The sequence below is a fragment of the Centroberyx gerrardi genome, chromosome 8 (genome assembly GCF_048128805.1).
Source record: "Centroberyx gerrardi isolate f3 chromosome 8, fCenGer3.hap1.cur.20231027, whole genome shotgun sequence".
In the NCBI taxonomy this organism is placed as follows: Eukaryota; Metazoa; Chordata; class Actinopteri; order Beryciformes; family Berycidae; genus Centroberyx; species Centroberyx gerrardi.
The window spans coordinates 29488775-29515812 of NC_136004.1; the positions used below are offsets into that span (position 1 = coordinate 29488775).

Consider the following 27038-nt stretch of genomic DNA (forward strand, 5'->3'; position numbering starts at 1 on the left):
AAACACAGTAACTACATCTTAGAAGGTGACTTTACAACTTGAATATAGTCTATTATCGTGCAAAAAAATATCATGCCACAGAAAAGCATTAAGTAATAGCCCACTGTAAGAGATTATAGGCTATGCCACAAGGTCACTATTACCTGCCTCACACACTGTAGCAGGACGTCCGGGTTACAGCTCAGACTGTATTAAGCCCCCTCTGACGTCTGAACATTCTAGAGGGGGCGTGGCTAAAACTGAAAACTTAAATGGATGGAATAGATGTAAGTTTTTAACAATGGGAATGAGTATTTTAAACTTTATTGTGTCACCGTTGGCAACAATTTACTTTGTCTTTTACTATCAAATACAGTTAACCTAACATAATCTAACCTAACCTAAAGGGTACATTGAAAAATAAAAAACAGGGACAATGCAGATGAGATTACATCAAAATGCTAGCTAGATATTATAGCCTAACTTATCGGCCCCTTGCAAAAACGCAGAAAAGATTTGTTAGCGGCCATACAGTGTGTTTTGAATGTAAGCAGGGTTTGAGAGGTAAATTCAAAATCTTATCAAAGTATTTGGCGGCACCCACTTTGGGAAAGCCTGCCCTAGAGAGGGCACGTTGTAGGGGACACTGTAGGGCGCTGCATCTCATTTTCTTCACTGGGATTTTTTTCTCTCCATTGCAAGGGCACTTCATCGTGTTTTCTCACATCTAAGAGGGCGCTTCATGAGTTTTTCATCAGAAAGGCACCTGTAGGGAACCTCAAGTGTATCCCATTGTAAGGGCACATCACATTTTCTCCACTGGAGGGGCATCCATTAGGAAACTTCCCCACATTCTCACGCATGTAGTGACACCCTTTACAGCACTGCATCACATTTTATCCACCGGAGGGGCACTTCTCCATTAGAGGAGCACCTAATTGGGCACTTCATCATGTTTTCTCACCTGTAGGAGTACCCTATATACAGCACTGCATCCCATTTTCTCTACTGGAAAGGGCACCCTTTGGGACACTGTCATGTAGGGGCGGCATAGAGGGCACTTCATAACGGCACCCTTTTCCATTGGAAGGGCACCCATAGGGAACGTCAAGTTCAGACCATTGTAAGGGCGCCTTATAGGGCACTGCATCACGTTTTCTCCACTAGAAGGGCACTCATTAAGACACGTTATCGGATTTTCTTGCTCTAGAGGGCACATCATCATAATTTATTGCATGAAGGGGCACCCTAGAGGGCACTCAATCATTTTTTTCCCATGTGAAGGGCAGCCAATAGGGCACTTCCTCTCGTTTTCGCCACTCTGATATTTGGGTGGCATCCTTCTAAAATGGACAACAACTACAGCTCTTTTTCATTTTTTACTGATATATGACCTGCTCTTTTTTTAATTTACTTGGCTTGAACGCACTGAAACTGAATTAACCTGAACACTGACCGGTCAGTCGGCTGGATTTACAGGCTGAAGAGGATGAAGTGAGCTGAAACACACAGGCAGCCAATTAAAAGGCCAGGCAGAGGGAGGAGAGGAGAAGTTACCAGTTAAAAACACGGCCGTGGATCAGCCGGGTGAGACCAATAACTGACACGCATCATTGGCCGGGCTGCGGCTGTGAGGGCTACAACACTGACTTTAATAACCTCTATTACTCTAGTAGCATATTGTGATAATGATAGATTATAAAGCCGTAATGAAGTCGCACAGTGATTTAACCTTTCTATTAGTGTGACTCCTTTCCCAGCCACAGTAACAGGCTGCAGAGCTGAAGGTGACGTCATTCATTCACAAACAGGTTCATTCAAAATATGGAAACACTTAAGTGACGCTTTTCAATGTAAAATTTGCAGCAATTTTCTCGTGAATGCAGCGTTTTATCATGAATACTGCACTTCACTGGGAAAGGTTGCACTGCAGCAGCTTTTGTAAAATAGCAGTTTACAGCAGCAGAGGGAGCCAGTGAGATGGAAATCATCAGTTGTGTAGAGTAGTGGTTCTCAACCTGGGTGTCGGGCCCCCCCAGGGGGTCGCAAGACGACTTTGGAGGGTTTCGAGATGATTTATGGGATAAGAAAGAAATATATTTCTACTATACACATTTTTCATCATGTCTATTTATTCTGATTCTCTTTTTTTGTGAAATACTGATAATTAAATGATATTTAAATGAAAAAACTTGGAGGAAAATCATTCTTTGGTTGAACTGTTCAGCTGGTGTAGAGGGCAGGTCGTCATGGTTCAAACCACAAATAACATTGTAGGTTTAAGGAAAATACCATTGAATTTCAGCGTTGAAATACACTGTTTTTACCATAAAAATATCTCTGTATTCATGAACAGCAGTGGTGGAAATAGTACTCAAACCTTTTATTTAAGTAAAATCAGCAACACCATAATGGAAATACTCCAGTAAAAGTAAAAGTCCAGCATTCAAAAATTGTACATAAGTAAAAATATAGGTATATATATATGTATAGCTATATATATATAAGTATTAGCAGTAAAATGTATTTAAGTATCAAAAGTAAAAGTCCTCATTCTTTCAGAGTGTTAAATCATTGAAGCATTAACCTGTAAGAAGTATTTTAATGCTGTCGGTCTAACTGCTCCATATACTGTTGGGGAGTTTAAACTCTAACAATGCAACATATTTTATGAGCTTATCGTATGTTTTGCATGTAAAACCTTATTCTGCAAAGTAACTAGTAACTCCAGCCGGCAGATAAATGTAGTGGAGGAAAAAGTACAAGATTTCCCTCTGAAATGAAGTGGAGGAAAAGTAGAAAGTCTCACAGAATGGAAATACTCAAGTAAAGTGACAGTACCTCAGTACTTGGGTAAATGTAATTAGTTACTTTCCACCTCTGATGAACATTCACCGTTGTCTCCCAAAGCCAGACATAAGAGTTTCCCTGTAATATGCAGCAGCAGAGAGAGTGAATATGAACAGGGATAGATGGAGGTGGAACGGTCCGGGACAGCAGCCAGAGGGATTTTCTGGGGATAAAGGCCTAATTTCCGTTTTGGAACATATAAGACTCATTTAAAACTAGAAAAATACACAATATACAATATACAAATCTGAAGTAGACAGAGGAGAAATTGTAGATGGAGAGGATTTATGGGTGATCAACAGCAGTGATTTATTGTTTATCGTGCTTGTATCATGAAGACAAGACACCCCAGTCCATATATTCTTTAATTGACGTTTATTGTTATATGGCAAAGTCTCAGGCACTTCAATTCTCAATTTAAGATGAAAGTCAGTACCTTGTTGAATACTAGTGGAGGACAGAAACAGCTTATATTACACTTCGGAGACAGAAAGAAACTGGACACAGGACAAAAAAAAAAAAAAAAGATAACTAGAATCTAACGACCACAGTATATACAATGAAATACATATATCTGCATTAAAAACTATACCTCGATAAATATATAACTTCATGGATCGTTAAGTAGTAATAGGAAATATTCAAAATACTGTGATTTTTCTTTTTAAATAGATACAAAGGATTTGTATAAAAGTAGAATTTCTCCAGTCTAGGTCACATCTATTCATTGATGCGTTCATCCACATGGGTTGTATGTACTGTATGCTGGGATGCTGAGGCGAGCGATAAATATATACAGGGAACATTTACTCTAAAAAAACAGGGGTGGATGTGAATATTATTACCCATCGTCCTCCTGTGATACTCATAACGCTCGTAAAATTAATGATGACGATGTGTTGGTGCTCTTGAATGATCAACATTGAGCTTAAGGAATTTTGTAGTCAAATTTAACAAAAAAAAATAAAAACAAAAATGGCATTGGTAGTTGAATCTAGCTCCATGGCAGCCTGGTGGTTCGTTGTTTATTCCCCGTGTTTCAGCTAGAAGCCGATGGGACTTCAGGCACCAGCTGGTTACATTCATTATCAAAGGGCACTTTGGGCTCGTCATGGAGGCAAGTGTGCATGTAAAAATACTTCCAGAGATCTCATTGGTTGGTTGGTTAGTTGGTTGGTTGGGATCGGATCGGATCCCTCATCCAGCTGTGGGTAAGGCATCGTTCAGCGTGAACCAATAGCAGCGCAGGGTTTGTGGGCAGAGGCGGGGCCTCTAATCAAACATGCTCCTCCGGGTGGGACTAGGCGACGTCTTTCTGCCGAGTCGAGGAGTCCCCTACAATACAGACACACACACATACACACAAAGAGTAAATATAACAGTAAACATGTCAAAAAAATAAAAATAATTCAAGAATAAAGAGTAGTGTAAATGTAGAGTGTCGAGGAACGCACCGGTGACTGGGCTTTGGAGAAGTTCACATGTGCATAAAGCAACACCGCAATGTCCTTGTGTCCTGCTTCCAGAGCGATGGACAGGGCATTACTCTCATCCTGAAAAGGAAAGAAGGTAGTAAGGAAGGAAGGAAGGAAGGAAGGAAGGAAGGAAGGCAGGCATTATGGAAGGGAAGAAAGATGGAAAAGAAAAGAAAAGAAAAAAGGAAGACAGAGAGAAAGAGAAACAAAGTAAGAAAAAGTCAGAAAGAAAGAAGAAATAACCCTAGTTAGCCCTCTTACAAGCAGATAGTCAACATAAAAAAATAAAATATTTGAAGATGCAACATGGATGGTGGATATTCAATCCTCAAATGAGACAAATCCCCAGGTGACTCACGCTGTCGCTGAGCGTGGCGTCGCAGCCCGGCTGGCCCAGCAGCAGCTTGACGATCTCCACGTGTCCGTGCTCGCTGGCGCACATCAGCGCCGTGGAGCCCTCGTCGTCCTGGATGTTGACGTCGGCCCCCTGAGCCAGCAGGGCCCGAACCATGTCCATCCTGCCGTGACTGACCGCCAGCATCAGCCCCGTCTGACCCGCCTGGAACACAGACAGCTGTATGGTTACAGTCTGTGTGTGTGTGTGTGTGTGTGTGCGTGCGTGTGTGTGTGTGTGTGTTCTTGTACTTGTAGTTTTAGACCTTCAAAGTGAGGACATTTTTGCAAAGTGAGGACATTTTTGCAAAGTGAGGACATTTTGGCTGGTCTTGACTCCTTCAAGTGCCTAGTTTGGGGTTAAAATTTAAGATTAAGCTAGGTTAAAATAAGATTTAAGGTTAGTTTAGGGTTGGGACTTGGATTTAGGGTTAATGTTAAAATTAGGATTTGGTTTGGGTAAAGGTTAGGCATGTAAATCGGACTCTGTTCTTGCTTTTTATAGGTTGTTTCCTCACTGCTCCTTGTCCTCTCCTTTTAACTCGTGGTTTTATTGTCTTTTATAATGTATTTAACTGTTACTACTCCTTGTTTGCTGCTGTCTTGGCCAGGTCTCCTTCGCAAAAGAGATTCTGAATCTCAAGTGGCTTTCCTGGTTAAATAAAGGTTAAATAAAATAGAATGCAGTAGTGAGGGTGAAGGCTGGGGTTAGGGGAGTTTGAATGTAGTCAATGGAAGGACCTCACAAGTGGAGTAATACAAATATGTGTGTGTGTGAGTGTGTGTGTGTGGTTTATAAGTGTTAGTGACACAGAAATAAAGTGGCAAGCAGTGAGGGCTTAATTGCTATAGCTTGCCCTACAGGATCTGTCACCTCTTGACTGACAGCTGCCTGCAAAGCTCCACACCCTCTCTACACAAAATAATTACAATCATAAAACCTTATAAAGACAGCAAAACAGACAGATCTTTATGTTTGACTTCCCCTTAAAGCTCAACACAGATCCCAGTCCTGCCTGTTCTTCATGTAATCCATTATTCTCATAGATTTGTCTAACATAGCTTGTGTTAAAGCTGCACTAGGCAAGATTTTTATGTAAAAATACACACATCTTATCAGTCTAAATCACATTTGGAGGGGCTGCAACAGAGAAAAGAGTCCCATCCCAACTTATTAATCCTGTTTGCCCAGATGAATTTCTGGTGTCAGTTATGGCCACTGGCAGGAAAACTTCTCTATCCGTAGGAAGTGACGAATCAAACCTTAAGAGTAAAACTGTCTGCTAAACAGCAGCAAGTCAACGCTCCGTCCAGAGAAAGCTGGACTCAACGATGATGGCTGAATCTGTTGCAAAAAGATTTTTTTCCCCCCCATCACTTCCACTCGCACCAGCCACTAAGAAGAGGAAATTTAGGTCTGAGCAGTTTAGTGTTGTCATGTTACACAATTTCTGGGTAATGAAGTACTTCAAAAAATTCAAACAGTTAGCTCCCGCTGCCACTTGGGGGCGGCAAAGTGCAAAGTTGCCTACTGCCTGTGACCTGTAAACCTTTTACACAGGCATTTATTGGACAAGAAAGCCTCTAAAAAGGAAATTAGTGAACATATTTCCTAATAAAACCTAACTGTGCCTGTACTTAACATTAATCTACAAAACATGAAAAAAGAGCCAGTCCCTTGAGTTGCTATCACTCCCTTTATTTGCCTGCTCATTGAAAGCTACAGTAAGTGTGTGGAGGGTGTTGGTGCCCTGCTACCGCCCTCTGACCTCTGACCTCTGACCCCTGACCCCCCCCCTCCCCTCCCACCCACTGACCTGGCTGGCTCGGGCGTTGACGTCTCCCTTGCTGAAGAGCTCCTCCACGACGCGCATGTCCTTGGGCGCCTCCACGGCCGCCAGCGCTGCTAGCATGATGGGTGTGTAGCCCGCCTTGTTCTGCTGGTTCACGTTACACACATCTGGAACACACACACACACACACACACACACACACACACACACACATCATGTTAAGCACTTTACAGTACCGCGAGGGTGTCCATTTTCAGTATGGGTGGTCTCGCTGGGAATCAAACCCCTGTCATGCTCTGCAGCCCCCTGTAATCTTTGATGCATTGCCGGTGATTGACTTGTCACTCCGCAGCCTGTCGTCCACGTCAGTCAACAACACAATAATGTACAAGGACTTCTGCCATTCTTGTGACGCCTCAGTCAATCACTTCTCCTCCCTCACAAAACAACAGAGGCCTGCGATAGGGCGCCATTGTCTGAACCCTAAAGGACGCATCCTTCTAGACTTTTTACAAGCCGCCTATTCAGACCTGGAGCCTCGCAAGGAGACAAGAGGAGACGAACCCAGATACATCAGATGGGAATGAAGGGAGTGTGTGTGTGTGTGTGTGTGTGTGTGTGTGTGTGTGTGTGTGGGGGGGGGGGGGGGGGGGGGGGGGGGGGGGGGGCAGGGGAGGGGAAGGTAAGGAACTGGGACAATGGCTACAATGGGAAAAGGGGGTGGAAATGGGAGTCGTGGGCTGTCACACAGCACAGGGACACAAAAGGCGAGGGAGACAAAAGGCCTTTGGTGCAGCGAGTGGCCGGGACCTCATCACAGTCTATTGAGCCTTCACACAGAGAGAGAGAGAGAGAGAGCGAGAGAGAGAGAGAGAGAGAGAGAGAGAGAGAGAGGGAGGGAGAGAGAGAGAGACAGAGAGAGAGAGAGAGAGAGAGAGAGAGAGCTGTGGATCAGTGAGGAGCATCAAAAGACACAGTGGAAGGAGGAGAGAGGAGAGGAGAGGAGAGGAGAGGAGGATGGGAAGAAGTTGGAGGCATGATGGAGCAATGGGAGGAGGAGGTAGAGAAGGAGGAGGAGGAAGAGGAGAGGAAGGTGATGGAGCGTTGAGGTGAGTCGTGGAGAGTGGAGAGACGATGGGGTAGAAGAGCTGATGCTGTTTTAATGAGATAGCTAGCGGAGTAAAGCAAAACTTAAGCTGCATTTTAAGCAAAACAAAGCTATTCTTAGTCTCAGAAGTTTAGATAATGCACTGAAGTCTTAGAAGCACTGGCTGACAAGAATTCCTTTCAACTTGTTACCCAAACAGGAAATAAAATTCTGTCAAAACCTGGCAGCTGTGCCAAGGTCCTTCAATTGTGTATTGAAGGGAACAAGTGAAAATTCAGCTATACTTCATGAACAAGTATGGAAGAATACTTTTCATTGTAAAGCTGCATTTTGGCTATTGTATATACATACTTTGCCTTCATCAAGGTGTTAGTTTTATCAGAAAGTTTACTAATGTTTTGGTCCATGTTTCCAGAACCAGCCCGCTCCTCTCACCTGCATCCAGCAGCTTCTTGACCACGTGGAAGTTGGAGTGCGAGACGCTGTAGTGCAGCGCCGTGTTGCCGTTGCCGTCGGCCATGTTGACGATGTGGCGCAGCACGGCCGGCGAGACTGCGCCGAAGGCCCCCAGGTAGTCCTCCACCATGGCCGCCATCGCCGCCTTCTGGCTGGACACACGGAACCACTCGTGCTGCACCGTGTTCAGGCACGCCCTCTGTGGAGACGGGAGGGGGCGGAGATTCAGGAAACAGTTTCAGCGTGCAATTATTTAGGGATGCAGATGAGGGAATCAGACCAGGAATCATAAGTGGGTGAATGAACAAACAGACATTTACATCTGTAAATTCATATTCTGAACCAAAAACTGAATGCATGCCTGATTTAAGGGTGGGTGAGCTTAACCAAAAGTGTTTCATCAATATTGACAGCTGACTTCCAATAATAAATACATCAGCCTAACATCAGGCCGTTGCCTGCAGCTAACAGCAGAATGCAAGCTTCTTGAAAGGAGTGGATATGTAATCCTATTCATAATTTTTCAGAGTAAGCAAATTTAAGTAAGTATTTTACTTTAAGGTAAGTTCAACACTAGAACATGTTAAGCAGAATGTATGAATATAAAGTGTAATAAATACAAAAATATATTGAGTTGGCTTGCAATAAAAATGTAAATATATCAGTATTAACCAGTCACCACAAGGGAATACAACCACAACCAACTGTTAGTTGGACAGATGGGTATGATGATGATTTCCTGTAGCCAAAAATACACTGAAAAGCTCACTGGAATCTAAAAACCGTTAAATTCCTTCGTCTCTTCCACCCAGGCCTAGAAAGGTACAGGTACCATATAGATGAAATAGTCCTAACTGAGGATGATAAGGACAGAAACTCAGAAACCTCTCACCAGATCTTTGCTGCTCACAGCCTTGGGGTCGCTGAGGTGAGTCTTGAGAACGTTGCATGCAGCCAGCATCTTCTCACTTAGCTCATACCTTTAAGGAGACGGAAGACAGACATGGACAGGTACATATTGTAATTTTAATATGTTTTTTTTTTTAAATGTAAAGACAAAAGGCTTCATTCCCAGCTGTTGTATCCAATGTTACCTGATTCATATTACTCACTATTGCAAAAATCCCAATAATTACATCCACTATAAATGTTGCTGTCAAAAATGTTACTGTTACTAATATGACATCATAAGCTCAATTTTTTATTCCAGCAGTAATTTTGCAAGAATAGGAATCAGTTACTTTAAATAGTTCCCCTCTAGTTTCTCTCTCACCAGTCTCTTTTAATGCAGACAAGTGTGTTTTCCCCACTCAGCCCTGCTTCACTGTGTATCTCCATCTCAGACAGGCATTTGATAGTGAAGTAGGTTCAGGACAATGAAAACACTCAAGTAGACTAAAATGGTCACATTCAACACATTCACTCCCATTCACTCTGGTTTCTTTTTACTCTGCACCCACTTCTCTCTCGTCTCCTGCTTCTCCGGACCTTCCTCTTCCTCCCTCCTGTCCACTTCCACCGCTCCCTCGTGTTGGAACTCCTCCCGGATCGTCTTTCCCTCCACGTTCCTGTATTCCTCCTTTCCTTCGTACTCTTTCTCCACCTCCTCCTCCTCCTCCTCCTCCTCGTCTTCCTCCGACCCAGAGGAGCTGCTGTCCTCTGAGCTGGAGTCGTCGCTGGACGTAGTCTCATACCTGGACCAGAAGGGGGCGGCAAAAGCAGCACAAATTCAAGGCAAATGCGAGGCTGCAGCACCTCGAATTTCACTACATTTGCATGCAGTGTGCTCTCATCCAAAACACCTAATGGATTTAACAAGCCTGGGGTTAGCAAGAAAAACATCCATACAACAGCATCATAGCTTCTCTGTAAAATAGATTCAACTTTTTTGTCCTCAGTACGACAGTTCCTTCAGCCTCACCTGGGATACCAAACAAAACACATCAACACACAACAGGAATTCCATATTAAAAGCATTAAAAACAACATACACTACCAGTCAAAAGTTTAGACACACCTGATTGAATGTACTATGTTTTTCATTGTGATCTAAATGCTCTTAAATGCTTGAAATGTGTTTCTTAGACAAATATAAATAGTGAAGTTGATGCCTGTGTATGAATTTCCATCAAGGTAAAGGGCGGCTACTTTAAAGAATCTAAAATATAAGATGGTTTTGATTTGTTTAACACTTTTTTGGTCGCTACATAATTCCATTTGTGTTATTTCATAGTTTTGATGTCTTTACTGTTATGTTACTGTTATAAAAATAAAGAAAAATGCGTGTCCAAACTTTTGACTGGTAGTGTATGTACATACATAAGAAGCCTAAAAGTGTGGTATGTGCAAAAATTAAGCACAATTTCATCTGCAGTTTAGGAGGCTCACTGCATTTGGAATAAATTATATCCTTCTTAGTTGCCATTAGCGCCTTGTAGCACTTATAGGGAAGAGTGTGTCAGTAACAGAATAACAATACAGAAGTAATAGCCAATAACCAGTTCAAATAATTGACAAGGGTGCCATGGAAGGATGAAAAAACAAAATGTGATCTACTTAAATATTCATGATGGCATTTAAATATAGGGTCAAGCCCGAGAAAGTACGAATCCATTTTCCAACTCACCCTCCGTTCACCCCGACAAACTGCAGGTTCTTTTTGGTGCCATTGGAGCCGGGTCGGCCATCTTTCTTCTTCATGATGGACTTCAGGGTGTTCTGACTGCACGGCTGCCCTGAGGGGGAGGAAGAAGTCACAGCGGCATTTTAGATGAGAGGGATATATTATTGTTACCGACCATAAAAGCTGACTGGTGCTGACATCAAAGCAAAAGTAACATTTATTAATCCATCTAGTTTATGGATCATATAATATGACGCCCTTTCACAAGATAACCTCCGAAGACAAACCCCTATGAAGAGAGAACATAATGGCAGGGAAATTATATAATGGAAAATGCTTCTCATTCTCTATTTGTTGATAAATTATCAGCCCCTTCAAGTATCTGATTGTAGGCTTTCTTTGTATTCAGACAGCAAGCTTGATTTAGCAAGAATCACAAGGTAGTTTTCAATGCCATCTGTGTTTATTGGCCATAAATTGGTGAGGATGACAAAAACTGGTGAACCACAAAAATGTGATGATTGATTAGGAATTAATCAGATTGTTAAATGTGGTAAAACTGTGTTAATTTATGAAAATTGCGGGACAAGTTTATTTTGTGGTGGCTTCTTGGTTGTCAGTAGAGTCCTAGAGTGTCTAGGATTGAGAGTCTTTGCTAAGGTGCAGGAGAACCAGTCAAATCCACAGTGAAAAAGGTCTTTCACACACTTAAGTCTAAGCCTTACATCCCAATAATGTGGGTCTTGTGCACCGAAAGCTTGGCCTAATACATGTGAATTATAAAGAGAGAGCACAACAGACTGACAACAAACAAGAAAGCATCTGCTGTTTAACTCCTGGTTCTGACAGATGGTACCGGAGAGAAAACAGCACAATTTTTCATTCAAAACTACAGGCCAATAGAGTATTTTACTTTGGAAAGAAAAATATATTATTGGCAAAATAAATTGGAATCCAAGTTTTAATTTCAGTTATGAAGATGAATTCTCCTAATCACGTCTCCCTTACCACTCTGCACTGACTACATTCAAAGAAGACTGCAGTAAACAGTAAACAGCGTCCAAATTGCCTAACTAGCCTGGTCAATTCATTCCAAACAGCTGATAACATCTGAATGGGCCAATAAAGTTCTCTGACATGATCAACAGCTATGGCAGAGAGGAAAGTAGACATTAAGTGTCTTTGTCTAGTTCTTTCCAAAGCAATCAGTCAATGTGGCATGGGAACTTGCCCCAAACCCAGAAGTATCCCAATCATTTTAAGTACAGGCCTTGCAAACCAAAATACCAGGCTAGAGCCAGAACAGTCAGCACATCTGCCAAGACTTGCCCCGATGGAGGGGCCTCTTCTGCTGCGCTGGGGCAGAACTGGGAATGTGTGAGTAAGTATGTGTGTATGAGACCGTGTGCTTTCATGTATGTACATGTATGCAATTCTGTGTGTACATTAGCGTGTGTACACTCAGTAGCAACAGAGCCATACAGCATGTTTCCTATGTTTTGACAGGTGGGAGTGTGAGCAGCGAGAGGGAGCCACTCTGCTCCTCCAGAAACAGACCCACATGCCACATCCAGCAGGAGGAATCCAGGCTACATGCTGCTGCTGATGATGTTGCATGGTTTATATATGAAGTATGTGTGAAATCCATAACTGGCAACAGAGTAACACACCTTCTGGCAGCCATATTGGAGGTCCTCAGCTACTGGGCAGCGGGTGGCGTTTCTAAACGTACAACTTGGCCGTCTCAGAACTGAACAGACATGATTAATTTCTGTGCTGTTTTTGACTGATAATTTGCCAAATCTTACTGATTCTGTGTGTAGATAATGTCAGCTTGTTAGCTAGCTAACTATAGTACCTGGTCAGCTCCATGACTGTCTTTTTGTAAACATCTGATTAGCACACTAGCTAACGTATCTACGGGAAAGGACTAAAGACGAGACAGTTTACTGTGTCACAGTTACATTTGGAAACAAATCTACCTTATCACACTATTCACTTTTACTTAGAACATTACACCTTTTTCAGGTATCTCTTTCTTGCCCATTCATTAAATATTTAGACATTATTTGCACATAGCCAATTCTTTAATGAACCTCCATGATGGTGCAAGGTTGCTGAGATTTGTGACAAAACTGCAAAGCCTCTATTACTTTAAAAGCGGGTTACCACATGGTAGCATTTGCAAGTGTGAAATTCTAACTTCTAACATCTTCTCTAACAATGGCATTTGAGGTAGTGTGGCAGTGTTTCAAAGTGTCTGCCAGGTTGGTACCATGTAATGCCGTGGACATCTGCTGGTCCATCCGGCTCTTCTGCTCAGCGATGGTGATCTGCTGCCGCTGTGCAGGCGTGCTGGCAGGGTTTTCTGCTGGATTCAGGGCTGCTGTGGTCTTCTCCGTCTGCGACAGCTCTGTCCGGACGCTCAGCGACTGGCAGTAGATCTGCTGACTGCCGTCTACACCGGGCAGAGAGGGAGGGAGGCAGACTGAAGTAAGTAACAGATGCACAGGTACGGAGGAACTGTTCAAAGAGGTAATGAAAGTTTCAGGACGTTAACTACTTTTACCTTTTCTAACGCCTAGATTTCATTCAAGTGATGTAGATGTGAAAGCAATAAGCAAGGGGGCCAAGTTTCACACTGGATCCCATTGTGAAGAGCAGGATATATTACTACACTGCTAAACCTATCTAGTGCTCTTTGATCTAGAAAAGCTTGCTGGGTATAGACTACAGCTTGATTATTAATGAAGGAGACAGACAAGCATGCACACATTTCATAAACACTTGTGTAGTGAGCAATAAAGTGAACACAAAGCTTTCTGTGTAAGAAGACCAATGACTGCCAGGCATATTTTTACTAAAAGTGGCATGTTTTTGTTTTGATATGTTTAATTTTGATACTGTATCTGCAATATAATGTACTGCAGCGAACTGACTTGTTAAGGTAATATAGGGATAGTATGTTTAAAAAGAAAAAAATATTATTGCAACTCCTTGTACGCAGAAATCTGTCCATCTCTGAACATTTAAATCAGTATCTTAAAAGGCACTTTTATATACCTTGATGTAATTGTACTAATTGTGTCCAACTGCTGTGATTGTCTTTATACTGACATTAGTTACTAGAACCGTACTTCAGCTGGTCAGTCATTTTATAGTCCAAGAGAGGCCAGTCACTGACCAAAAACAAGCTTGCGCTGAAGACGGACAATCACCCTTCATTCATCTGCCAACCAGCATGCCCCACACAGTTATGTAACTAGGAGGGAGCCATGAATCAGCATCAACAGTGAGGTGTTAGCAAAGGGAGGGCGGCGGGCAAAAACAACAAGTGGCCAATTGGTGCGACATTACTGGCTCCCAAAAGAAATGAGCTCATTGTTGGTTCGTGTCCAAAGCCCCCGCCGCATTTTTCGGGGTCAGAGATAACTCTGGCCTGTCCGATCCCATCAGGATTCACTTTACACATGCAGACAGTGTGTGAACCCCCTACCCCCAACCCCCACTCACTCCTCTATAGTACAGCAGAAAGCTTTGGTCACGAACAACATCTTTTATCAGACATATCATTTGCACTGTATCAGTTGAAGGCAGCAATATCGTTTTGTGGCATCTTTTTGGGTCAGTGACATTTAAATGCAATTTTGCTTTCTACTGAACAGCCCCATGAAATTGCAGTGAAAACATTGAGAGAGAGAGAGAGAGAGAGAGAGAGAGAGAGAGAGAGAGAGAGAGAGAGAGAGAGAGAGAGAGAGATTAATCCGTAATAAACCATGGAAGGGGATAAATCAAAATCTGCACTCTTCATTGTCCCCCTGAGGCATTGAACAGACGACTTGCCTGCTTGCCAGCTATTTTGGTTAAGCAAGATATTGTGTGTGTGTGTGTGTGTGTGTGTGTGTGTGTGTGTGTGTGTGTGTGCGCACATTTTCTGTTGTCTGCCCTTGGAGCTATGCTAAAATTGCCTTGCATGTTTCTTAGCAATTCATCACTAGGAAACCACGTGTGTTATTGCAAAATTTGTGGAGGAGGAGGAATGCCATTATTTTGAATCTTGCTACCAAGTGTGTGCAATCATCAGCATCCTCAGCACTGGAAGTGGTTAACCCTCACCTTTGTTTGAGGCTACCGAGTCTGGTTGCAGCTTCAGGATGTCCTCAACGCTTCCGTACTTCATGACTGTGTTGATAGAGGAGAGGGTGTTGACCAGCTGACTGTTGATGGAACCAAACTGGGATTGGGGCTGGCCGAAGGCATCCGCAAGCTCAGTGTAGTTCTCTGCTAGTAGCATTTGCTGCTCCTGCAACAGCTTCTGCACCCTCTCGATGTAGTGGTCCAGTCCCACGCCCCCCTGGGCCTGTGCTTGCAGCGGCGCAGCCTCAGTCCTACTCTCCAAAGTCTCCTTGCTGCTGCTTGTGACAGATTCGGCTGGCTGGGAGGGGCCACAGGCTATGTTCCTGGTTTTTAAGCCGACCAAGAAGTTCTCGTGAATGCTAACTGGTCCCACCCCGCAATCTTTGGTTTTAGTAGAGGTTGATTTGCCTAGGAATGACTCCACATCTGTGGTGGTTCCCACAGCAACAGAACGCATCTTCGCTGTTGCATGAACGTCTTTGACAAGTCCTTCCCCGGCGGCAACTGTCCTAGTTTCGGTCACAGCCGTGCTGGTATGTTTGTCACAAGTGATCAATACGGTGTTTGTGCAAGAGTCAGTCAGGACAGCGGTTTCTGTATTGGTGGCCTTGCTCACAGCTTCCGTCTCAGTATTGGTTTGTTGAGATGCTGACTCAGGAGCAACCATGACACCAGAGTCCACTTTGATAACCAAATCTGGGTTAGTTCCTTGAGACACCAGCTGCTTGATAGGGCTAATTATCACATCCACTGAACATTCCCCACAGCCAATTGATCTCGACTCCTTGCTCAACTCGGTCATGGGTTTGCAAAGGGCCAAGCTATCCACCGATTCCTCTGTGTTAACTCCCACCTCACAAACGTTCAGCTCCACACCTACACTCTGGTGGCACATCTCCACCTGTCTCCCTACACACTGGTCATTCACCTCCACTCTCTCACGCACTACCCATCGCTCCATGGGCACCTCTGGGCCTACGGCAATACTTTGCACACTGGGTTGACAAGACACTCCTATGGTGTGGGTGTGTAAAGTCTTAGCCGTGCTAGCATGACTGAACTCCAGGTGATTACCCACTCCCTGGCTCTGTGTCTGGACTTTGGCCTCCACACAGGCACTGTACATCTCTGGCCTGGCCATTGAACCTTTGTCTGCTTTTTTCTTGTTTGACCCACCAGCTGCTTGGAGCTCCAGTTTTAGCTTGCCCATCTCCATCTGGTGAGTGGTTTCTTTCAGCTGCACCTCCAAGCGGTAGATTTTCTCCTTCAGTGCTTCGATGGTCTGCTGCTGGAGCTCAATCTCTTTCTCAGCTTCACTGGTCATGCCCAGCATGGCCTCGGTCACGCCAACCGCAGCGCTGCGTGTTTCTTGCCGCTCTGTCACAACTCCTGCATCGCGGAAACAATGTTCTTTTGTCAACTTCATCTGAGTGACAGTAAGGTTGTTCATATTTTCATCAGTACCAACACCAATGGACTTTTGGTGAGCCTCATTTTGCGTGTGGGTGGGTTGGATTTGCCGAATTTCAACTCCATTATTGTCCTGGGTTGTCTTCTCTAGAGCTTGGACCTCAGCGGCCAGGCGCCTGAACTCCTCCAACCGCTGAGCGTTCTGTTCCTGGGCTTCAGGCTCCACAATGTGCAGCTCCGTTTCCTTCTGGATGGGGCCTGGGCTCTCCAACTGGTCAGCACTGCCTACACTGTAAGAGCGCTTGCGGAAGCCACCAGAAGGGCCCTGATTCTTGGACTGAGCAGCCAGTTGTCTTTTCTCTTCCTGCAGAACTGCAATCTTGACCTGTAAGATGGGAATGGTTTTCGCCTGCTCCTCTAGCTCTTTCAACCTCTTGAGGGCCACCACCATCTGCTCCCGGATATGTTGCAGGTGCAGTGGGCTGACATTAGTCACCGGGGTGGTCATGCCAGAGCTCATGGGACTGTGGCGGATGGAGCTGCCTATGGAAGGGGGGTAGTAGGGGTTATACTCTCCATTGGGGAGGTGGCCATTAATGGGCAAAGGTTGATGGGTACCGGGGGAGATCTGGCTAGGGGCCATGGAGCCTGAGAAGGAGGACAGGGAGCTGCTGGAGCCCATGCCGCCGAAGCTGGCAAGTCGACGGCGGGGGGCGGGGGGCTCACTGAGGGGCTGCATTAGCAGTCGCTCCTGTTCGAGTCGACGACGGGTCTCCATTAGGGTCTTCTCCACTTGGGGGTTGTGACGAGGGACAACCCTAGGCGAAGGGGGTGGCAGGAGCTGCTTGGGCTCTGAGATGCTCAGGTAGGATTGTTGCAGTGGGGGCTCATAGGCTGCGGCTGCCCTGCTCAGGGTGGGGGTTAGTGTGGGGGTGAGCGGTGGAGCGACCTGGGGCCTGGAGGTGAAGAACACTGGGGACTGCTTGTTGTCGTCGCTGTTGGAGGAGGACAGGGAGTCTGTGGAGGTCCATTCAGCCTGAGTGCTGCCCCCGCCAGTGCTGCCCCGAGGCACCGCCAAGGGTCTGGCCACTTTGGGCTTCCTCTGGATACTCAGCTTCTTAATGGTGTTGCCCCTCTCAATGTCATCCACATACTTGAGGAAGTCCAGGTCTAGCTGATAACCGTAGGGGGTTTCAACATAGTAGGGGGCCACAGAATCCTTCTCATCCCCTGTGCTTGGGCATCTCTGTCCTCTCTCTGCAGAAGAAACCAAGAGAGCATAACATTAGGAAAGAATTCCATTTAACATTCCATTCAAAATTCCATTCAACAATCATCGGATTTCAGCGTTTTTGCTACATAATAGTTTGAATTGATGTCATGTCTAGAAATGTAACAAAAAGTTTAAGTGTATCCTGTTGAATTCTAGTTTAAAGTTTAAACAAAAATAAGACATACACAAAATACTGACAGCTGAACAAAGGTTTATTTTCCAGTCCCTAAAACAATTTAACCTGACACTCAAACTAAGCGTTAAGTGTTTCCTCGGCAGCAGACAATCACTCTAATTTGCCAGTGCAAGTACAAACATGATTCAAGTTTTTCACATCTCTGCTGGAAAAGCATGAGCGGTAATCATTCTGGCAAGGGGTGGTTCAAGTCAACCTAAAACTATGTGAGAATGCAGTGGGCCAGCGATATCCTGACAAATGTGCAGTCCACAAAAAGTAAAAAAAAAAAAAAATTGGCAGGAGAAAAAGTATATTTAAATGTTCAGACACTGGCCTGGTATGATTTGTACAATCTAAATGTCAATGTGTGGGGCTTGTGACAGACAGACAGACTTCCAACCTGCATACCCCTTTTGTTTACAGAACATGGATAAGACAGAGCCAAAGGGGTCAAGGAGATGAAGAAAACACACCATGTCAATATTTTCTAGTCCAAAATCCATCCACATGACAACATTTACTTAACTAGTTACTCTGTCACAAAGATAAAAACAATTGCCCAACCATGAAATTCTGAACATACAAATTACCTGTTGCAGACAGAAAAAAAGCAAGCTAGAATGAATTCTTGAGTTGAAACACTTTAGGCAGATCAATCAAAGCTGCTTATATCAAAGTCCAAATTCCACACATACAGTTGAAAAATGCCCTCCGTCAGAGAGGAGAGAGATCTGCTTCTGTAGAGCAAACCGGCTCTCCAGGCCATTAGGAGACTATACGTTCACACTGTGTTGGCTAAATACAGCGCCTTGTTCTTGGTATGCGCGGAACTCTTACCGACTAAAGCAAACACGGGCTTGAAATAAACAGCCGTGCTCTTACTTCCCAGCGCACCCAGTTCCAGCGACCTCTCCCGTCAATCCCTTCCATTCAGTTAAAACAGAGGAGGGCATTACAAGGCTAAGCCTGCTGCTAAAACCTCACTGCCTTGTTGTTCAAGCTTCACTTACCTCAGTCAAACAGCTCTCTCCATTTTACTTTTTTCCTTTACCCCTTCTCTGCTCACAGTGTTGGAGGACGGGATGTAATGGGAACAGGCTGCAAGGGCTAGAAAACTGCTGTGTCTCCTCACTCTGTGCACTCTTTCTCAATCCTCACTCCATAAGGGGAAAAAATTCCACTATTGGTGTAAACTTAGCGAAGCACTGCTCAGGCGCACCATTGGCCGGCTGCCTCCTCCAATCCCGTGTAGCTTTCAGCCGGGCGCTTCCCTACCCAAATAAGAGTCCTGTTATTCAGTGTAGGGTAGCTGAATTCATGACAATAACAGCCTGTGTTCTTGAGATACACAGCTAAGCTACTGTAGTGCAAACCTGTGGAAGTCAAACCTTTAAACTTTGATTTACTGTTAAAACACTAGGTTCACCTTGCACTAGGTAGTGTCAGCAAATAAGTTACTTATTAACAGTTTATTGCAACTTGCACTCAACATATACCAACTTTGTGTTTAGGCCAGTTCACGTTTAATTAAACTCTTAATGCTGTTGTACTTTATTATTTATAATCGAGACCATGTGAATTGTGTATTAAGGTTTCAACCAAGTGTGTGTTCGAGACAAAGCCCATACTGTGTGTGTGTGTGTGTGTGCCCTACTGCAGCTTGTACCGACCTGGAAAAGCACATCCTGTTTCTTCTGATATAAATATTCTCTGTACTCCAGCACAGTCACGGTCTTGTGCTGTCTGGGGCTGAGGACTCCCTTGGCATGAGTTACCAGCCATGTCATAGGGGAGTGACAGGCAGCCCTTTGGTACCGGGGCACAGAGACCCCGAACAGCTGAGCGATGACCTCATCAGTGCGGGACAACTGAAGAGGTCACGCTCCAGTGACAGGGAGCCAATAGCGACACGGACAAGAGCCCGAGAGCTGCTCCAATTATCAACAGCTGTTACATTGTCAATTTGACAGGGATTACACAACTCTCCCACAGTACTGTGAGGCAGCACATTGTTCTGCAGCCTTTTTTTTCCAATTAAAGAATGGTCAATGGCTCTTTCTATGGCTGTCAAAACAAGAAGAACAATCGTCTGTGCCCAATATGAAAGTGGCAGCCAAACCAGAAAATGACACATTAGTTGATAAAGTTGATATCCTCAAATTTTCCCAGGCAAGCAGCACAAGCATGAGTAACCTCACCATGTTAGGAGCCTTAAAGTGGACCACAGTCTAGATTACGTTTATATCTATAATCATCTCTGCCTGATAAGAAAATATTAGCTAAACCGGCAAATGAGAAACCAGTTGATAAAGTGACATCTTCAAAATTTGGTTCAAAAAGGATTATCCGAAAACTGGATTAGAGCTCCTTTCTTAATACTTTCTTTAATGCAACTTTTCAACCCTAAGGTCTTTCATCATGACTCTTATCCAGCATCTGGCCTAAATATAGGTTGGATACCCTTTTCATATCTTCAAAATTTACCAGGCAAATTTTCCCAGATAAGCAGCACTAGCATGGATAGCTTCACTAACATCTTAACACACTTAAGAGTGGACTAAGACTAAGACTTAGACTAAGTTTTCATGTCTAAAGAGCAGGGAAGAGTTAAAGTCATTGGAAAACAATGCAAAAATCTGAAAACAATTGTCTTTATTGGTCCACAAGAGCTGAGGGAATTGGCCAACTGAGAAGAGTTTTAATTACCGCACTAAACATTACGTAAGTGCCAAGTCAACAACTCAAAATAGAGTTCAGATCTTGGCACACAGCTTTCCAACCCCGCTGCTCCAGTTTTCTCAGCTGGGATATTGGAATATTTAAGCCTAATTATCGAACATTAGCTGTAGATCTATTCCACCAAACACTTTTTGTATAAATTGTAAAAGCGGTCGTCAAGGAAATGTAGCAGTAAAAGAAATACTCAAATGTTTCCAAACGCCACTCACATGTCGTTCACATGCTGAGTTTAGAGCAGCCTGTCACTGTGCTGACTGAACGCAGGGTGAAATGTTTAAAACCAAGTCAAATACATCGATATTTGAAGGAGGCACAGTAGAATCTTTCACACTTTACTTCACCAACCCATTACTCAACACGTACTCATGTGACACCAGTGGGTCACACATGTTTAAGCTATTTCCATTTTAACAGAAGACATGTGCTGTGCATAAAATTCCTTTAAATATATCAAGTATTGGATGGACGTCTGTGAGCCGAGATGTTTTGTTTTGTTTTGACTTTGTCTCTCTTTTAATTGTTTTTGTTGATGTGTGTTGCTTTGCTGAATCAAAAATCAATAAACATATATTAAAAAAAAAAAAAAATTTTGCTCCTCGGGCATTCTCTGCCTTTCCCATATTTGTGCAATAAATACGTGACATTTTGTTTGCTTTTTTTTGGTCTTTATTATGAGGGCATATTTTATGGCGCTATTATTAACTTGCTCAAAATGTTGCACCAACTCAATTTTTCTACGAAGCCCATTAGTTACTTAGAACCCAGGAATCCTCCCTGTGTTTACTCTGAAAATAACACACAGATGGCCATGTTAGGCCTTGCTGTTAAATCTGTGAGGAAAAATACACAAGCGGGGCTTGGCTTATTTTGCATTGGCTTTGTAAAAGTTTAAATTTAGAGCTGACAAAACCCTTTTAACATCCACAGTGCCCTCAGAGGCAGAATAAAGTACTAGTCTAAATATGCAGCACCGTTTCCCAGTTGCAGATCATCGACAGCAACACCAGAGCAAAACAATCTCTTGGTTTTCAATAACTAATCCATTAATTCAATAATACCTTTTGGAACATTAAACTACTTTTAGTGCATTAAACATGAGGACATCAATAGTTTCTGTCACATACAGGTAAGCCTTTCAAATCACTTTGGCATTACCACTTTGGCTCAGAAACACCAACCATGATGTGTGTACTTACTTCCTCACATACAACGTACATACATGCCATATCACATACATGACCAATTGATAGATGTACCATAGATATATACATATATGCCACAATATTCTACTGTCTCCACATGAAATGAATCAAGCAAAACAATCCTGCTCAACAAAATGAGCACTTCACTCTGATACAAAACAGCATGAAACTGCACTATAGTTCTCAGAAAGCATATCAACATTTCCCTAAAGCTCTACCGACTCATTCTAAAGACAGTGACTGATATATATATACACAGTATAGTGTCTAATAGTCTAATATGCAGCTGTAAGGTCTAATAATCCTGTATTGTACTCACACTTGGTGCATGACGCTGAGTGAGAGCAAAGCAAGACTGATGCAAGTGCTTAGGAGGTGGTACTGTGTGGTGCCCAGAACACACACACACACACACACCCACACACCCACACACACACACACACACCCCCACCCCAACACAAACAGGTCTTTTTCTCATACAGTCAGCCTGGTATTTCCTGACCCTGCCTGTGAGCGCTATACGCCTAATTAGTCACAACAAACCTTCAGCCAACGTTTGATCAACGCTTCATACCGCTTCATCTCGAGACACATCCGTCCTCATAAAAACCCAGGAAACAAGACGGAACAATAACTGCAGTAACGCTGCACTTTCCTGCACATTTCATGGCAGCGAGGGGAAACACAGGCGGGACAGATAGAGCAGAAAGGTGCCAACCGTAATGTATTCGATTTTTCTAGCAACTCGCAAGCCGGTGCCAGAGGGCCGAGGCTCCTGCCAAATTCAACAGCTTCACTCTGTACATGATGACGCAGACTCAAGGAAATGTTTGGGCTTCCTCTGCAAACAGTAAGGCAGGAGGTGAGGTATGAAAAGCTTTGTCCATTTCACTTCATTCTCACCGATGGCAAGGCAAAACAATCAGGCATGCTCAGTGTTGTGAAAACTCTTTGCAATGTCTGTGAGGAACAGTGGCAAATAAAAACAGACATTTACTGTCAACTGTACTGTAGGCCAATTCAGTTGATTCAACAGTGCTGCCCTTGCTCTTGTAGGTAAACAGCAGATCTTGGTAATGCCACATTTTAGTGAGTTAGAATTATTAGAAATATATGATCGGAATATTCCTGTGTTGGCTGCTCATTCTTTATTGCCTTTAAATCTGATGTTTTCCTATTAAAGTAACAATACATAAATAGGACATTAGGCTAATATTATCAGTCTGTGTCTGTCTGTGATCCTGTGTGTATAAGCCTGGATTCCCCAGTTTGCTTGAAATTGGCTTTTCACAATATGGGGATGTTTTGGGGCGTATACCATCTCCTGTGGGCGGGGCCAGTGGGGAGCTGGGGCGGGGCTATCATGCACAAGGAAGTCATAACAACAACAACAACAACAACAACAATAACGGCATAAAAATCACTAAGAAACGGAAGTACGGTGAAGCTAAACTTGCAGCAGACAAGACCCATTCAAAAACACAGTGAACATCAGCGCTGCTTTATTTTATATTTCTATTTTTTTTAATTGCTGATTGGCTGCATTCGCCATCTGTTTCTTCAACACCAGCGGAGGCTTTACGGATGCCAGTTACCTCCGCCACAGGATACAGGACTAACAATACACTTCCTGCCTCAAGGCGAAAAAAGTTGCCTATCACAGTATTAATTCTGACTTGAAAATGTACAAAACATTTCAGCAGAGATCGAAGAAGGGCTTATAAAAGCATCAGCAGCTTTTGTAAGCCCCTTAAACTGGTTTTGACGGAGATAATCGAGAATACAAGTCTAAAACAATTTCTATTATATCCTTAAACTACCTACAAACAAAAAGCGTAGTCTGACTACAGATGGGACCTTTTAAACCCTGACAATGACCTAATTAATGCACTGTGGTCTACATTTCAACTGACCAACATCATCGGTATCTTTTGTTCCACCGAGATACTGAGAATCCAGTCCAATCAGGACAAGAGAATAAAGAAGAACAATTATTCCATTTAGTATAAAGAGAGGCGCTGCCCTGCCCCCTTGGCACGCACTCGTACGTCCACACAGCTCTTACATAAACACAGACACAATAGGAAAGCGGCTCATCGGGCATAATAAGACAACAGTGCCATGGGGTATTTTAAGTTGTAGCTGGGTCGGTCCCTGCTGGGGAAACAACACTACTTCAGTGGATTTGAATTACTCCCCCCCCGCCCGCCATGCTGCTCCTTGGCTCGACTGAACGCTCCCGGCCGGTTCTGGACTCAAAACCAAGGCCACTCCGGTCCGCACTGGAGCCTGACTCAGCCTCTGCAAGCTGTTTTATTTTAGACAACCAAAAAAAACCCCCCAAAAAACACTGTTTAGGTGTTGTGATGCCAAGCCAATGTGCAATGCCTTTTTTCGGGGGGGGCAGGGCTCATAACAGCTGGAACTGCTGTAGGTGAAGTCACAAATAAATCCATGAACTAGACCAGTGGTTCTCAACATGGGGTCTGGGGACCATCTGAGGTCCTTGAGGGGGTTCCAGGGGGTCCTCAGCAAATTGATAAGTTGTTAAACTTCATCATTATTTCATTTGCAAGAAGTTACCACAATTAGAGAATGCAGAAGAAGGACTGTTTTGATCATAGTTTCACTGTTATCTCTCTACCTACAATACATGGAATTCTGGACAAAATCAGATCTAACAATAAAATATTCTCAGATTTGGGTCAGAGAGACAAAATCTCATCTAAATCCGGGGTCCTTGATATGAAAAAGGTTGAGAATGACTGAACTAGACTGCGTGTACTCAGAAAACTAAAACCAAAACACTGTTCACTGCCAGGCCCAGTGGGCAGCACCATGCAAGAACCCAGATCCATTCTGCAATTTTCCTGCGAATACGCACACATCACGGTTTACATCGACATACTGATCAATATCAAGTCAGTGCAACACCATTTTGAGAGTGCACTGGCCCTTAAAGTAGTCTTGCTAAAACGAACTGGCAAGTGAAAATAAAGAGCGTGCTTTGAGAACCACTTTTGGCAGGGTGCTTCAGGAATATGGCCTGACTCACGGCAAAAACAGTCCTGTGGTGAAATGAAGTGAAAATTGGAATCAGCCGAGGTTTAAAATTGTGTTTGCATGATTTCCTGATGCCTTGCTTCTCAATGCAATATGGCCTCCCACATGAATTTTGGCAGTTGTTTAATCTGAGAGAGGTTTACTGCACACACTGGATATAAAAAAAAAGAGGCAATAGTCTAATCAGTACAAGATGAAATAGAAATGGCACGTGCTGCTCTTCACAAATATAAAATCTGCACAATGGGTCTGCTGTGTGCGCACGCCCCTTTAAAGCAGATATTACCGGCTGTTATCCTGCAGCTAGATTACAATGCAATTGATGATGAATTATAGCAGAATTATTACTGTCTTTGTAAAAATTCCTCATCCTCCAAAACAGAAAGTGGCTGGTTATCAAGGCCTCTTTCCCATCATCACTTCATCTTCCATGCTCTCCTTGCTGCATGGTTTGTATCTTTTAAAAGTTTCCTTAATTGAAGACTGGGTGAGAGAAGTACATCTTGTTTTTCTACCTTCTTATACTCTCCATATTCCTCATTGTGAAGAACTACAGATACAAGGGACGTCTATTGCACACAAATTTCAGACAATGTTTTCATTGTCATTTTTCGGAGACTACAAAAACCCACAGAGTGGCGGTGACATTTTTGCTGCAAAACTGACATCTCTCATTCACAAAAATGTGTGTCACATTAGTTTGTATCAACAAATCGGCTTCTCTAAATCGGCCACCTAAACGATCAGAAATCTATAGAGTGAATATCAGCAGATTTTGAGTAGTGGCCTATCTACTGGAGCATCCAGCATCCTTACATTATAGCATAAGTATTATTGTCTTTGTAAAATTCTTTTGGTGCAGCAGTGACCACGTTGGCATGATGATCGCCAACACCACACTGTAGTTATTTTTACTATTTTCTGCTGTAAGGGGTCAGCTGTGTTAGCTCAGCTATCTGGGGTGAATTCACCATCTCTAAAAAGAGACAATAAAACACACTCCTGGGTTAAATCTGCCCAGCCTTTGAAGTGAATCTGTGCATTTCTCTTGACAAGAACTCAGAGAGACTGTCTTGGCACCAAATGTCTCAGAGTCTCATCAATGGCGGAGGCAGGCTCACACTAAACACAGCCCATAAGTGTCCTGAAAGCATCTGTCATGCATGCTGTGCATTCCTCCAGGGATTTGGAAGTAAGAAGCTTCACTTTCTCTCCTGTTTGCCTGGCCAGGAATGCGAGCCGTCTGCAGGTGTGCGCTCTGTGCTCGCTCTGCCTCGGCTGACAGGGTTTATTTCGCACTAAAGTGTGGAGATCTTCCCTATATGTGCACATCCAGCATGTGCACACACACACAACCTCAGTGTGTTTCAGGGGGAAGGGAGGAGGAGAAATAACGTATAAAACAGCTACTTCATTTGGACAACAACTGAAAGTCTTTTGAAAGCTACACTGGACATCTGTTTTGACTTGCAAAGGTATTCCTTTTGGGCTGGAGCTGCCAAATGGCTCGTTAGGAAGACTATGGCTTGGCTTGTCCTCCATAAACTCATGTTTAACATTCCTTCAAGTATGTGTGATGTCCGTTTGCCATTAAAGGCCATGAGACGCCTATGTGAACAAATATACACAGCCTGGTTTAAAAGGTGCTGTAAAGCTCTATTTAAAATCTTTATTGTACGAAATCTAGCCAACTTCTGGTTCGTGAAAAGTTGGCATGATATTGTCATTTAGATCAGTGATGCTCAACCTGGGGGTCGGGACCCCCCAGGGAGTCGTGGGATGATTTGGGGGGGGTCGCAAGAGGATTTATGTGATATAGAAAAAAACATTTCTACTATACAAATTTATTATCATGTCTTATTATTTTTGTCCCAAGTTAAGAGTAATGTGGACAGCCGTCTAAAGTCACATTTCAATGCCTGTAAACTTGCTGAATTATGCTTGGTAACAATAAAGACTTGCATATCATTTTCTATTTCTACATTCTTTAATGCTAGGTTATTGGACAGGCTTCATCCCTGGTGTCAGGAGGCAAAAATCGAAGTGATGCAGGATTTGACCAGCTAAATATACGTGCCTGACACAAGCCTGAAACTGGATACCTGATCCACATTAGGCCCCATTGTATCCCCATCCAGCTAGGTTTTATTTAGCCGGGACGAGCACATATTATTCCTGGGACAGCCAGGAATCATTTGACATGTACTGGTACGTATTTACCAACAGTGTAATAATAGTAATATAGTATCTTTAAAAACAGGGTTCAAAAAGTGCTTTTGGCAGTCAAAATAAAAGCAGAATACTCAAATTAATTTAAAAAAAAAAAGCAATGGAACAGTGTGAAACAGGAATTAAATTA

The 27038-nt window shown here is 43.4% G+C and overlaps 1 protein-coding gene across 2 annotated transcripts in view; it reads right to left on the minus strand.

The window, feature by feature from the left end:
- Positions 1-3185: 3185 nt before the first annotated feature.
- kank1a (KN motif and ankyrin repeat domains 1a) overlaps positions 3186-27038 on the minus strand; it is a 29813-nt gene continuing 5960 nt past the window's right edge. For both annotated transcript variants that reach the window (XM_071903624.2, XM_071903625.2), the window contains exons 3-12: positions 14794-17481; positions 12953-13135; positions 10681-10789; positions 9515-9748; positions 8947-9034; positions 8034-8253; positions 6515-6657; positions 4663-4863; positions 4284-4382; positions 3186-4164 (exon numbers count right to left, since the gene is read on the minus strand). In XM_071903624.2, the coding sequence (XP_071759725.2) occupies positions 4102-4164; positions 4284-4382; positions 4663-4863; positions 6515-6657; positions 8034-8253; positions 8947-9034; positions 9515-9748; positions 10681-10789; positions 12953-13135; positions 14794-17481 (4028 nt within the window). In that variant the 3' untranslated portion in view covers positions 3186-4101. The remainder of the gene's footprint in view (positions 4165-4283; positions 4383-4662; positions 4864-6514; positions 6658-8033; positions 8254-8946; positions 9035-9514; positions 9749-10680; positions 10790-12952; positions 13136-14793; positions 17482-27038) is intronic.